This window comes from Suricata suricatta, chromosome 8, assembly GCF_006229205.1.
Source record: "Suricata suricatta isolate VVHF042 chromosome 8, meerkat_22Aug2017_6uvM2_HiC, whole genome shotgun sequence".
Classification (NCBI taxonomy): domain Eukaryota; kingdom Metazoa; phylum Chordata; class Mammalia; order Carnivora; family Herpestidae; genus Suricata; species Suricata suricatta.
Window position 1 is genome coordinate 107,252,095 of NC_043707.1, and position 14,939 is coordinate 107,267,033.

At 38.8% G+C, this 14,939-nt stretch overlaps 1 protein-coding gene across 1 annotated transcript in view; it reads left to right on the top strand.

Moving 5' to 3' along the window:
- ZSWIM5 (zinc finger SWIM-type containing 5) overlaps positions 1-14,939 on the top strand; it is a 79,857-nt gene that overhangs the window by 28,995 nt on the left and 35,923 nt on the right. Inside the window, exons 5-6 of the mRNA XM_029945832.1 lie at positions 8,637-8,816; positions 13,952-14,128. Coding sequence (XP_029801692.1) covers positions 8,637-8,816; positions 13,952-14,128 — 357 coding nt within the window. The remainder of the gene's footprint in view (positions 1-8,636; positions 8,817-13,951; positions 14,129-14,939) is intronic.

A 14,939-nucleotide genomic window follows, 5' to 3' on the forward strand; every position in this document is an offset into this window, starting at 1 on the left:
ATTAGATTCAAGTGGGATTCATTCCTGAGTTACAGGGCTGGTTCAGTATTCTCAAATTCATCAGTGAGATATTTCACATTAACAAAAGAAAAGATAAAAACCATATGATCCTGTCAATAGATGCAGAAAAAGCATTTGACAAAATACAGCACCCTTTCTTAATAAAAACCTTCGAGAAAGTCGGGATAGAAGGAACTTACTTAAACATCATAAAAGTCATTTATGAAAAGCCCACAGCTAATATCATCCTCAATGGGGAAAAACTGAGAGCTTTCCCCCAAGATCAGGAAGATGACAGGGATGTCCACTCTCACCACTGTTGTTTAACATAGTGCTGGAAGTCCTAGCATCATCAATCAGACAACAAAAGCAAATAAAAGGCATCAGAATTGGCAAAGATGAAGTCAAACTTTCACTTTATTCAGAAGACATGCTACTCTACATGGAAAATCTGACAGACTCCACCAGCAGCCTACCAAAACTGATCCATGAATTCGGCAAAGTCGCAGGGCACAAAATCAAAATATAGAAATCGGTTGAATTTTAAACCCCAATAATGAAGCAACAGAAAGAGAAATCAAGAAACTGATCCCATTCACAGTTGCATGAAAAACCATAAAATACCTAGGAATAAACCTTACCAAAGATGTAAAAGACCTGTACGATGAAAACTATAGAAAATTCTGAAAGAAATTGAAGACGACACAAAGAAATGGAAAAACACTCCATGCTCATGGACCAGAAGAATAAACATTGTTAACATGTCATTATTACCGAAAGCAATCTACACATTCAATGCAATCCCCATCAAAATTGCATCAGCATTCTTCTCAAAGCTAGAACAAACTATCCAAAAATTCATATGGAACCACACACACACACAAAAAAAACCCCAAATAGCCAAAGTAATATTGAAGAAGAAAACCACAACGGGAGGCATCACAATCCCAGACTTTAGCCTCTACTACAAAGCTGTAATCATCAAGACAGTATGGTATTGGCACAAAAACAGACACGTAGACCAATGGAATTGAATAGAGAACCCAGAACTGGACCACAAATGTACGACCAATTAATCTTTGACAAAGCAGGAAAGAATATCCAATGGAAAAAAGACAGCCTCTTTAGCAGGTGGTGCTGGGAGAACTTGACAGCAACATGCAGAAGAATGAAACTAGACCACTTTCTTACCATACAGAGAAAGAAACTCAAAATGGATGAAGGACCTGAATGTAAGACAGGAAACCATCAAAACCCTCAAAGAGAAAGCAGGAAACAGCTGTCTTGACCTCAGCCGCAGCAATTTCCTACTCGATACATCTCCAAAGGCAAGGGAATCAAGAGCAAAAATAAACCATTGGGACCTCATCAAGATAAAAAGCTTCTGCATGGCAAAGGAAACAATAAAATTAATAGGCAACCGCTGGAATGGGAAAAGATAGTGGCAAATGACATATCGGATAAAGGGCTAGTATCCAAAAATCTACAAGGAACTCATCAAACTCCACACTCGAAAAACAAATAATCCAGTGATGAAATGGGCAGAAGACATGAACAGACACTTCTCCAAGGAGGACATACAGATGGCCAATAGGCACATGAAACAATGTTCAGCGTCACTCATCATCAGGGAAATAGAAATCAAAACCACACTGAGATACCACCTCACGCCCGTCAGAGTGGCTCAAATGAACAAATCAAGAGACTATAGATGCTGGTGAGGGTGTGAAGAAACACACAACCTCCTACACTGTTGGTGGAAATGTAAACTGGTGCAGCTGCTCTGGAAAACAGTGTGAAGGTTCCTCAAAAAATTAACAATAGAATTCCCCTATGACCCAGCAATAGCACTGCTAGGGATTTACCCAAGGGATACAGAAGTGCTGATGCATAGGGGCATATGTACCCCAATGTTCGTAGCAGCATTTTCCACAATAGCTAAATCATGGAAAGAGCCTAAATGTCCATCAACTGATGAATGGATCAAGAAGATGTGGTTTATCTGTATAATGGAATACAACATGGCGATGAGAAAGAATGAAATCTGGCCATTCGTAGCAAAGTGGATGGACGTTGAGGGTGTCATGCTAAGCAAAATAAGTCAGACAGAGAAGGACAGATACCATATATTTTCACTCATAAGTGGAATAGGGGAAACTTAACAGAGAAACTTTGGGGAGGGGAAGGGGTAAAATAGTTGGGGAGAGGGAGGAAGGCAACTCTTGAATACTGAGAGTAAACTGAAGGCTGAATGGGGAAGGGGAGGGGGGAAGGGTGCTGATGGTCATGGAGGAGGGCACTTGTGGGGAAGATACTGGGTGTTATGTGGAAACCAACTTGACAAGAAACTATAAAAGAAAAAGAAAAGAAAAAATAGTCCAATTAAAAAAATAAATGCAAAAGAAAATAATAAAAGAATGGACTCATTACTTTCAGTCCTTGAACCAGAGATTAGAGAAGCAGTCAGATATGAAGTCTTCTTATCTTTTCATATCTGTACATATATGCCTTGCTTTATATTCTGTTTAAATCTATGAAATATTTCTTCTCCCATAAAAGGGCATGTCTTACATATTTGTTCTGGGTCCTCTGCCATGTCTTTTTCTCAAGAATTTTGCTCCTGCAATTATCTCCTTCCTCTGGCATTATTATTGCTTTTTTTAATGTTCATTTTTGAAAGAAAGAGACAGAGTGTGAGCTGGAGAGGGGCAGAGAGAGAGACCAAGGCACAGAATCCGTAGCAGACTCCAGGCTCTAAGCTGTTAGCACAGAGCCCAACAGGGGGCTCGAACTCACAAACCAGGAGATCATGACCTGAGCCAAAGTCAGATGCTTAACTGACTGAGTTACCCAAGTACCCCTCTATGGCATTATGTTTAAAGGGTTTTTAAAATTTATTTATTTTGAGAGCACGAGAGAACATGCATGCAAGTAGGGGAGGAACAGAGAAAGAGGGAGAGATGGAAAATCTCAAGTAGTCTCCACACTGTTAGTGGAGAGCATGACATGGGGCTTGAACCTACAAACCATGAGATCATGACCTGAGCTGAAATCAAGAGTCACTTAACTGACTGAGCCACTCATGCACCCCTCTGTCATTAATTTCTCCCTCTCTACTGGACCAATCCCATCAGCATACAGAAATGCTCTAATATGTTCAATCTCAAAAAAAATGCATTTGATATTCTCATCTCCCTCCAATTATTACTCCAATTCTCTTTTTCCCTTCAAAGCAATATTTCTTCTTTTTTTAAGTTTTTGTTTAAATTCCAGTTACTTAACATATAGTGTATTCGTTTCAGGTGTACAGTGTAGTGATTCAGCACTTCCTGTACTACTTATGATGAGCCCCCTGGTGCTCATCATAAGTAGTACACTCCTTAATCCCCATTACCTACCTATTTAACCCATTCCCCCATCCACCTCCATTCTGCTAACCAGCACTTTGTTCTCTATAGTTAAGAGTCTATTTCTTGGGGGCGCCTTGGTGGCTCTGTTGGTTAAGCATCCAACTCGGTTTCGGCTCAGGTCATGATCTCATGGTTTATGAGTTTGAACCCTACATCGGGCTCTGTGTTGACAGAATTTCTCTCTCTACCCCTCCTGTGTGCACACACACTCTCTCTCTCTCAAAATAAATAAACTTAAAAAAAAAAAGAGTCTGTTTCTTGGATTGCCACTTTTTTCCCCTTTGCTTGTTTTGTTACTTAAATTCCACATCTGAGTGAAATCTAATTGTATTTGTCTTTCTCTCACTTACTTCACTAAGCATTACACTCTCTAGCTTTATCCCTGTCATTGCAAATGGCAAGATTTCATTCTTTTTTGTGCTGAGTAATATGCCATGTCTATATACACTATATCTTTGACACTTGACTGTTTCCATCACTTGGCTATTGTTGATAATGTTGCTATAAACATTGGGGTGCATGTATCCCTTTGAATTAGTATTCTTGTATTCTTTGGGTAAATACCTATTAGTGTATTTGCTGGAATATAGAGTAGTTCTATTTGTAACTTTCTGAGGAACTTCATTCTCCCAAAATAGTGATATTATAATTTGAGGTTAGATCAACATTAAATGTTTACATTATTATGACTAAATATTTGTAGCACAATTATGTGGCATACTAAAACTACATTTACTTTCTTAAACAACTTTTTTTTCCTTTTCAGGAATTAATAATTACTTTTGTTTGTTTGTTGTTTGACTATTAGGGAGGTTGCAGATTTTTCTGTTGTTATCATTAATTTACCCCCAAATTGTCTACCAGTAATTTAAAATCTTCATACAGTATATATTTGGTCACATCAAATAATCTATCAATTTTATTATCTTATTAGAGACATTTCTTCTGGAACCATTTATTTTCCTATCCCTGGTTTAGATTGTTTGCTCTCTAAATCTTCTGCAGAATAATCGTACAGATACTGCTCTTCACTATCATTCTAGGACTTCCCTTTTCCTTTCTCCTATTTTGGGCCCTCTGTTTTCTGGATCCAACCTCTTCCCCTCTATGGATTTACTTTCTTGCTTTAGTTGAGTGCATTTTCCACTAGCTTCCTCAAATAGGGTGGGAGATGAATTTTCCATAGTTGATAAATTTTGCATTGCTGCGTGTCGGGATTTTACTCTCTATTTTGAGTGATATTTTGATTGGGTGTGTAATTCTAGGTTGGAAATCTTACCCTTATCCCTTAGAATTTTGAAGACATATCTCCATTGTCCTCTAGCTTCCACTTACTGTTGTGAAGTACCAGGCCATTCTCATTCAGGAAAATATTGTGTTTTTTCTGTTGGTCTTCTAATTTTTTTTTTTGAAAGAAAGAGAGACAGAGGGAGAGAGAGAGAGAGAGTAAGAGAGAGAGAGAGAGAGAGAGAGAGAGAATTCCAAGCAGGCTCCTTGCTCATAGCAGAGCCTGACGCAGGGCTCCATCTCACAACCATGAGATCATGACCTGAGTCAAGAATCAAATACCCAAATGACTAAGCCAGCCAGGCGCCACCTAAATTTTTAAAAAATCTAATCTGCTTGGGTACCTGGCTGGCTTAGTCAGCAGAGCATGTGACTCTTAGCCTGTGTTGTGTGTTTGAGCTTCATGTTGGGTATAGAGATTACTAAAAATATAAATAAATAAACTTTTTAAAAATCTAATCTGGGGACACCTGGGAGGCCCAATCAGTTAAGCTTCCGACTCTTGATCTCAGCTCAGGTCTTGACATCAAGGTCATGAGTTCAAACCCTGTGTTGGGCTCTGCACTGGGTATGAAGCCTACTTAAAAATAAATAAATAAAACTTAAAAAAATAAAAAATTTAATCTGCTTAATACTAAGCCTTCTCAACTGAGAAACTTGCATGTTTTAGTTTAAGATGTTTTCTAGAAAAAAAAATTTTTTTCATTTCCTCACCCTTTTCTTTATCTTTTTGTCTGGAACTACTTCTGTTATTGGGTATTAGCTTCTAGGTTACTATGCAATAGCCTTAGAGGACAAACAGTCTAAATTAGGGAAAAGAAAATAGAGGGTTCTAGAAGAGGTATGTCTATAAACAGATAGTAAAATTTCTAAATTATTTCTTATGATTCAACATACTAAATGGAGATTGCTTCTCTAATTTTATTTTTTTCTTTCATTGTTTTGGTGTGTTTTTGTTTTCATTTTTGTCTTTTATTTTCCAGGTGATCTCCTCGGTTTTATCTTTCAAACATCTTACTAAATTTTAATCTATTTTTTGTCATCATAGGTTTAATTTTCAAGAGCCCATTTTTGTTATCACTGCCTGCTGTACTTTTTTCTTAGATGCAGTATCTTCTCACTTTGCTGATATCAATTGCAGGTTTTTTTCTTTAAGTTTTCTTTCTCTTTTTTGTATTTCCTCCAAGTTTTTTTTCTTTATGTTTGCTTTTGCTCTCTGTCCTTTATGTCACATGCTTTCCTCCTATATCTAACATTTCTTAGCTGTCCATTCCTATTTAAGAGTAACACTCAAAAGCTAAAAGGAAGTTCTATGCATGTGTACACACACGCACGTGTGTTTGTGTGTGTGTGTGTGTGTGTGTGTGTGTGTGTGTGTGGCCTTGTTAATTAGTTTAACTGAGGATGATCTGGCTGGGTGTTTTTAGTTATCTGCTGTGCTTTTTCCCCCTTGGGCTGATTTGTTTCCAGAGATAAATTCTCTAATATCTTGTCTCTGAGTTATAAGCCTGTCACACAGTCTTCTTAGAACCAGATGGGGAAAAAGGGTTGGGTCAAGGGATATCTATATATTCAATGTATATTGACTTAATCTCTCAGTTTTTAGTATGGAAGCCCCCATCCTCGGCTATGAATAATATTTCCAATCCAGAGCCCCTCTGAATTAACCTTCCCAATGAGTAAAGCTCTGGTCTTCTTCTAGGAGAGGGAAGGAGCAGGCACTCAGTTACCTTGAATAGAGGAGGACCTCTGGGATCCTGAGACTTTTGACAAACTTCTAACCAATATTACTAGTTTCAGCCTCACTTTCAGAATCTGTCTGCTTCTGGGCTTTTCCAACTGCCAATGGAGAATTCAACTTTGTCTATTCTGCTAAGTCAGCTGTCACTCATCCACATGTTTTCCAGACAGATTCTAAAATTTTGTGGCTGTTTTCTCTTATCTTTTATCTCTCTCATTCTCTGTGTCTCTGTGAGTTTATGCCTGTTTTTATCCCTTTACTTTCATTTTAGTGAGGTTTCAGAAGGAAACAGTGGTTAGCTGTCTTTAACCAGAATTAATTTATGTTTATTCTTCAAACTTAAATATCATTTCCTTTCTATAACTTCTTTGGACCCCAAATGCAGAATTCATTGTTCCATCAGGTATATTCTCATAGTATTTTATGTATGTCTATGATAACATTTGCCATGCTTTATTATAATTATTATTTGGGTATATCCTAACTATAATTCCCTTGAGAGTCATCATAATATAATACTATTATATTATATAGTGTAATTTTTATTTCATGGTAGATTTTTAAAACTGAGCCAATAGAAATAAATTTTTACCATCTTCAGGTAATATCTGAAATTGAAGCAAAAAAATGGCCTTTAAACCATTCCTATTTGAGTTTGAAGGACCTTGAAATAGTATTTCAGAGTACCTCTATGCATAGATATAGCTTCACCCCAAAGGATGTTTAACTTAAGATACTTTGCACCCAGGCTTATTGCTGATTTGAGATTGAGAATATATTTAGCTCAGTCATAGACAGCCTTGAAAAGAAGCAGGTTTGCTTGAAAAGAAGGGTAATATGGTCGGAAAAACAGTACTCATAGATTATATAGAATATGTGATACTCTGCTACAGTAACAGAGAAAATCCAAGAATGTGATAGTTTTAAGGCATTATAGTTGATCAACAATATCAAAATCCAAACTGAAATAAACCATTTTTCTTAGAAAAAGGAAATACTAAAATTCTGCTATGTGCCACGTAATATGTTAGGCCTTTTACAAATATTACTTCATTTAATTCTCACAAATCCCTACAAAGTAGTTGTTTTGGGGCACCTCGGTGCCTGAGTTGGTTGAGTGTCTGACTTTGGATCACATAATCTCACAGTTCATGGGTTCAAACCCCAAGTCGGGCTCTCTGCTGTCAGTGCAGAGCCCACTTAGGATCCTCTGTCTCCCTCTGTTTCTGCCTGTCCCCTGCATGATCCTCTGTTTCATATCTCACTCTCTCTCTCTCTCAAAAATAAATAAGCATTTAAGTAGTTATTTTTATGCTCTCAGTTTTACAGTTGAGGGATATGAATTTCAGAAAGTCCAAGTTCGACTAACCAAAAATTGAAACCTTTTCTGAGCACTCCCTTCTGATCGCTGCCCTTGTGCTAAGTGCCCTTCCTCTATGTTGCTGTTGTACCTATATCTTTATCTTAACACTCACCATATTCAAATGACATTATGTGTATCTGTCTATCCCCCCACTAGTCAGCTCTTCAAGGGTTGGAACAATGTCTTATTCTCCTGTAGGAGAATAGGCCTCAAACATAGAAAACTCTCAATAAATATATGTTGGACTGCAAATCTGAGCTCAGAATTCAAGCCCAGATCTTTCTTGTTCATCATTACAGACACACATCCAAATATCCAGGAAGGATATTTAAGGAAGATTTGAAAAGGAAAAATAAGCCACTTCTGAAAACTTTAGCAGATTTGATTTTTTATTTTTTTGAGAGAGAGAGAGTGTGTGTGAGCTGGGGAGGAGCAGAGGGAGTGGGAGGGAGAACCTTAAGTAGGCTCCAGGCACAGCCTGGAGCCCGAACAGGGCTTCATCTCATAACTGTGAGATCATGAGCTGTTCCAAAATCCTACCAGCATGGAGCCTTCTTGGGATTCTCTCTCCCTCTCTCTCTACTTCTCCCCCACTTGTGCTGTCTCTGCCGCTCTCAAAATAAACTTTTAAAATTTTTATTAAAAAAAAAGGTTTGATGCTCAACCAACTGAGCCACCTAGGTGCCCCAACAGATTGGATTTTTTATATTTAGAAAAGCTAATATTTTGGAAACTTTTCCTACCACTAAAAATGGAAAAGAAGAATAGACTGAAAAATTAAAACTTACTACATCAGAGGAGAGATATCAAGAATGTTGGTTGCTTTATTTTCCAGGGGCCTTATGGGTATGCATCATTTTAAATCCACATTGCAAACTGGAAGAAAAATCCTGTTGGCTGCAGCAACTGCAGAGGTGGAGTGACCTGGATGTCTGTCCCCTGGAGGATGGGAACTATGGGCATGAACTGCCCAACATCACCAATGCACTTCCCCAGAATGCCAGTCACAGCCCAGGTGAGCCCTATATCCTTCTAGGGTCTTTGTGCCTGGAATTCCAAAAGGTGGGAGGGTAAAGTGCTAGAACAAAGGTGACTGGAGAGTTGGCTATCAGTATTGTCATCCTCAATAAGAAAAGCCTGTCCTTTTGTTTGTCTTGAAATACCAAGCCTTAAATAAGGGTAAGCTTTTATCTTTGACATTGTGGATGCTGTCTTTTTTCATACCTGGAGTGTACTTAATAGTGCCCAGCATAAATTCCTGGAATCCTCTGGATGAATCCTCTTTACCTTTTAAGTTCATCATGACTAATGGATCTTGGCCTCAGTTGGGGTTGGTTTTAGCTCAGAAGACCTACCTGAACAGAAGAATGGAAGGCCTGCAAAGCACAGTTTTTAAAATGCCCTGACAATTGCTTTTCTTTTCTGTTTTCCTCAAATGTTATTATATAGCAGATAGCTAGGATGGATTATCTTCCCAAATTACTGCTAGGACTCTTGGCCCATGTTAAGACAAATCCAGTACAGTGATACTGTACCCTCTACCTTTTGAGCCCACTGACTACAAATATCACTGAACATCAGCATTCACATCAGTTTTTAGTTTATCTAATTCAGGCTATTTGCTGTTTGCAATTGATTGCTCTTTAGTCCATTGGGAACCTTTATTGGTAGGGGATTTTTTTCACACATTAATTTTACATTTCAGTCACTTCTATTTTAAGTGATAGATCTGCTATTTTTAATCTCAAGGAGAAAATAATTTAAATTGTTCTTGCCAGGTTTTCATCTAGTGTCTCAAGGCAAGTGTTTCAAGACAACTAAGGTAACAAGAAGTGAAAAGGCTACAGTTTAGCCATTTCTTTAAGCTACCCTTTACTCACACTCATCTAACTTCCACAACACGCCATCTCTTTAGTATTGGCTTTAGATTGGCATAGAGAATAAAATGCATGTAAAGAAATGCCTCCATTTTGGCAGTTTCTTCCTTATCAAATTGGTTATTTGTTGTTACTGATTCTCATTTGAGAATATTGCTTCTTCTGCAGTCTTCTCAAGTTCCGACTGATTTAGCTCTCATGTCTCTTTTTTTTTAAATTTTTTTAAACATTGATTTATTTTTGAGAGACAGAAAGAGACATATCATGAGCAGGGGAGGGGCAGAGAGAGAGGGACACACAGAATCAGAAGCAGGCTCCAGAGTCTGAGCTAGCTGTCAGCACAGAGCCTGTCATGGGGCTTGAACCCACCAACCATGAGATCATGACCTGGGCCGAAGTCGGACACGCAACTGACTGAGCCACCCAGGTGTCCCTCATGTCTCTTTACCTAATGGAGCAACAGGGATCCCACTTAACTCTTCATTGCCATTTCTGTATCATTGTTCTTTCCTCCTTCCCAAAATACCCCCCAGCTTTAAAGTTAATGCAATCAAAATATACTATCTGCTACCCTTCTGATTTGGGTCATTTGTAAACCTCTGGGTCAATCCCCCTGATTCCGTGAAGATTTTTGGCTGTTCTCTGCTCTCTGTCACTACTTATATGGGAATTCTTGATGATTTCAGTAGCCACACAGATGATCCTTCCAATATTCTAGTCTCTCAATCCTTTGACTTCCTCTCTTTTCGTAGTCTTGTCTACCACCATAATTGAGCCATGCCATCCCAAGATTATACCCTAAGCCTTGTCATTACCAATAACTATATCTTTTTCATAATCTAAATTTCAGGCAGCTCTAATTACCATCATCAGTCTTCCTAGTTTATGTTCTCTAGTATCCCAATTTCAATAATTCTTTGGCCCACTAGGAATTTTGATCCTACCACATGTTCATTCTCCTGGTAGCATCATTTTCCTCCTTATCCAGGTTAGATTCCTTGGTGCATCGTTATAATTATTCCTTCATATACATACTCAATGTCCTTTTCCCTTTATTTCATTCATAGAGGAAAACACTAACTTTAGTAGCTAAGTCTAACTCTCTAATTCCTCAGTGCTCACACCCACATAGCTGAACATGATGAAGAACAACATAACTGGTCAAACTTTAAGTTTATGACTAGTGATTTCAAATGGGTCCATAGTACTGTCCAGACATCCACCAAGAATCTATACCTTCTTTCCCTCTTTTAAATTACTATTTCATGCCATCTTTTCCTGAAAACTTTATCTCCCCCCCATTCTGCTTCCTCACTTTCAGCTAAGAGCCTTGCTTCCCGTTCACTGAGAGTATAGGAGCAATTAAAAGAGACTTTCCAAGAGTCTCTTGTCTGCCTCTGTCTGTGCCCATCATTGTCTTCTTCCCCTGTTCTTATTTGTGCTTCTAAGACTAAGCCCTCTACTTATTCTCAAGATCCTATTTCTTCTTTTTTATCCAGGCTATCTCTCCAGGAATTATCTCCTCTCTCACCTGCTTCACAGTTTTTTGTGGAATATTCCTATGAGAGTATACTTGTGTACTCTCATTGCTTTCTCTCTAACCACAAAACAAAACAGAACAAGACCAGACAAAACACAAAACACACTCATGTTGTTTCCACATGCTTCTCTGACTCCCATCCTGTTTCTCTGAGGTAGTAGAAATAAGTGGTAGAATTAAGAAAAATAATTTAAAAGAATAGTATATATTTATATCTCTACTTCTGCTCATATTCTCCCTTGAACTCCCTCTAGTCAGCCTTCATCCTCCACTACTAAAACTGCTCTTGTGTGTGTCACTGTTGCTAAACATGGCCAAATCAAGTGGTTGATACTTGGTCATGATCCTATTTGACCTGTCAGTAGTATTTATTACAGTTGTTTACTTTCTCCTCGGAACACATTTTTCATCTTATTTCCAAGATACTACTCTCTTGGTTCTGCTCTTCTTCATTGGTTCCTCCTTCTCAGTCTCCTTCACTGCCTCCTCCCCACTTCCTAACCTGAAATGTTACAGTGGGTAGGGTTCAGTCATCAAACCACTGCTCTCTAGATACATACTCCCTTGGTGATTGCATTGTTTTAATAATCATCTGTATACCAACAACTCCCAGATTTGTGTCTCCTTGAACAGACTTCTCCTCTTGACAACTCTAGACTTGTATGTTCAACTGCCTTTTCAATGTCTCCACTTTGATATTAATAGGCATCTTAGTAGGATTTCTTACCGCAGCCAAACCTGTTCCTCCCATAGTCTTCCCTATCTCCATAAATGACAAATTTGCCTTAAAAACCATGAAGCCTTTCTTGAATCTTTTTCTCTCACACTCCAGATCTATTCTGTGAGCAAATCCTATTGCCTGTACCTTCAGAATATATCTAGAATCTATATATCCTTATCTCTACTGCTTATTGCCATCATCTTTGACAAATTATTGCATTAACTTCCTAACTGTTCCTCCTGCTTCTGCTCTTCTTCCTTATGGTCTATTCTCAATACTGCTGCCAGTTATCATTTTAAAAAGTGGTTACACCCATATACCGTCATCAGTTCAAAGCCCCTAGTGCCTTCTCATCTTTCACTCATGGCCTGTAAGGATCTCCATGATCTGGCTTGCTAGTATCTCTCTTACCTCATCTCCTATGATTTTCCTGCTTGCTCATTCCATTCTAAGTACATTGGCCTCCTTGCTGCCCTCAAACATTCCAAATATGCTCCCACCTCAGGATTTAGCATTTGCTATTACTTTTGCCTAGAATACTCTTCCCTTAGTTATGTCTAAGTCTTGTTCTTCAGTTCCTTGAGGTTTCTGTTCTTATTAGAGATCACTCTATATAAAACAATAGAGGTGCCTTGGTGGCTCAGTTGGTTAAGCGTCTGACTTTGGCTCAGGTCATGATCTCACAGTTCATGGGTTTGTGCTCACTCTCTGCCCTTCCCTCGCTCGTGCTCTCTCTCTCAAAATAAATAAATAAACTTAAAAAAGTAAAGTCCCATGAAGGCAGGAACTTTGTGTATCCTCAGCACCTGGAACAAGTACCTGCCATGTAGTAGGCACTTATTATTTGCAGACTTAATGAATATTGGGAACCAATTCCCTACTGTGAGCTGAGCAGACCCAGGGTAGAGTCTCAGTTCAGGAAGAGAGGTGCTTAGACTGTAGCCAGCAGAAGGTACATTGTGCTTCTACTGAGGGACAACATGAAGGAGAAGACATTTCAGTAGGTACGTTCAGTGCTGTTCTGATTTAATCATCCAAGCCCATACTCTATGGGATATATCAAATTCTGAGGAGATTACTATATTCTGAGGACTTTTGCTTAATTAATAAATATGTTCATTTCTTTCATGTTCATTCTGAATCCTCTGGCTTTCTCTTCCAGATTTTTTTGCACAGGCTCAGTGGATACACCCCCTCACTTGGGCATCTCTGGAAATATCTGCAAAGTACTTTAACCTTTGGCCCCAAAATAGTTACAGCTGCCCTTAACCTGCCTGAGAGTCAATTAAATAATCCTTTCTGGTGTTTTTATTTCCTTAAATGTAATTTCTGTGAGTCCTTCTATATCCACAGTTTCTGACAATGTATCTTTCATGTAGTCTTCCTAAATACCAACCTAAGCTGTTTTGGTTTCCTTGCAGCCCTTTTCATGGAGAGATATGGTATGGTAAGACTCCATGTTAATTAGTCTTGTCAGTATCAGTTTTTCATACTAGAGAACAAGGCTGTAAGCCTATAGATATCAGTATGATAAAGGGACCAGAATACACAGGGCTTCTGCTCTTTTGCAGCTTTTAATATCAATAACATGGAAGTCCTTACTCTGATAAGGGTCATGCTGTAAATGAGACAGGTTATAAATTGGCCAGGGTAATTACCTAACTACTTCTCTCTTATTCTGATTTCTATAGAAGCAGTTTGCATCTTTTTAATTGAGCAGCCGGGCACCACAGTCCCTCTTCTCTTTCATGTGGCTCTTGGTCCTAGGAGAAATTGTTCTTCTGCAGAAGTAGAAAGGCAGCCATAGATCTCCGTAGAAAGGTTCTTCCCATAGAGGGCACAGACACAGTAAGGACTATCCAGTAAAGAGACAGCACCTAGACAGATGGTAGAATGGCTGCTCTCACCAACCACAAACTATTCTTCTCATCCTCCCACTCTGACGAAGACATATAAGAATTAGAACTTCAGATTATCTGCCATTGAACTGCTGCATTTCTTTCTTTCCCCAGACTCCTTATCCAGACCAAGACGAACAGTGTTCACTAGAGCCATCGAGGGCCGTGAATTACATTGGCAGGACAGCCATTTACAGCGAATAATAAGCAGCGATACATATACAGCGCCTGCCTGCCAGCAGGAAAGTGAGAGACTACTGTTTAATTCCCAAGGCCAGCCACTGTGGCTTGGTAAGTGTACCTCTCCTCTTAGAATTTCAGAGCCAAGTCTTAACTCATGCTGGGCCAGAACTTCATGGGTGCTGGCAACAGCACTACAATTTGGACAGATCTTTTGGGACCTTAATTAGGGATTCGGTATTTATGTGAAGCCTCAACTATTTGCGTGTGTACTTAGCTGAGGTATAGTGACCTCAAATGGAGGAATTAGTATTCTGTTTCCTGAGTTTTATTTTATTTATTTATTTTATTTATTTATTTATTTTTACATTTATTTATTTTTGAGAGACAGAGAGGGAACAGGGGAGGGACAGAGAAAGAAGGAGACACAGAATCTAAAGCGGGCTCCAGGCTCTGAGCTCTCAGTCAGTACAGAGCCTGATGTGGGGCTTGACCTCACCAACCATGAGATCATGACCTGAGCTGAAATTGGACGCTCAACTAACTGAGCCACCCAGGCACCTCTGTTTCCTGAGTTTTAGGAAGGGAAAGGAGATAGTAAATCTCAAAGAGTACTAATAAAACCATTAAACAACAGTTTATAAGCTCTTAGTCAACATTTGCTGAGCAACAGTATAATCTAGTCTGAAATTAATATGTTTTGCTAAAAAAGGCACTAACTTTGTAACTTAAATTACCCTGTGCGAGTAGCTAGGGCGTTATCTCCATTTGTTACCAAGCTGTCTTCCTTTCCTCCTTTCCACGTTTCCTTCCCTCCTTCATCATAAAGGAACAGACCTGTTCCATTGTGGTTTTAAACCTTCCTCTGGCTGTCTGTCAGTCTCTTCTTGACTTTATCACAGGATGGCCATTCCAAAACAAA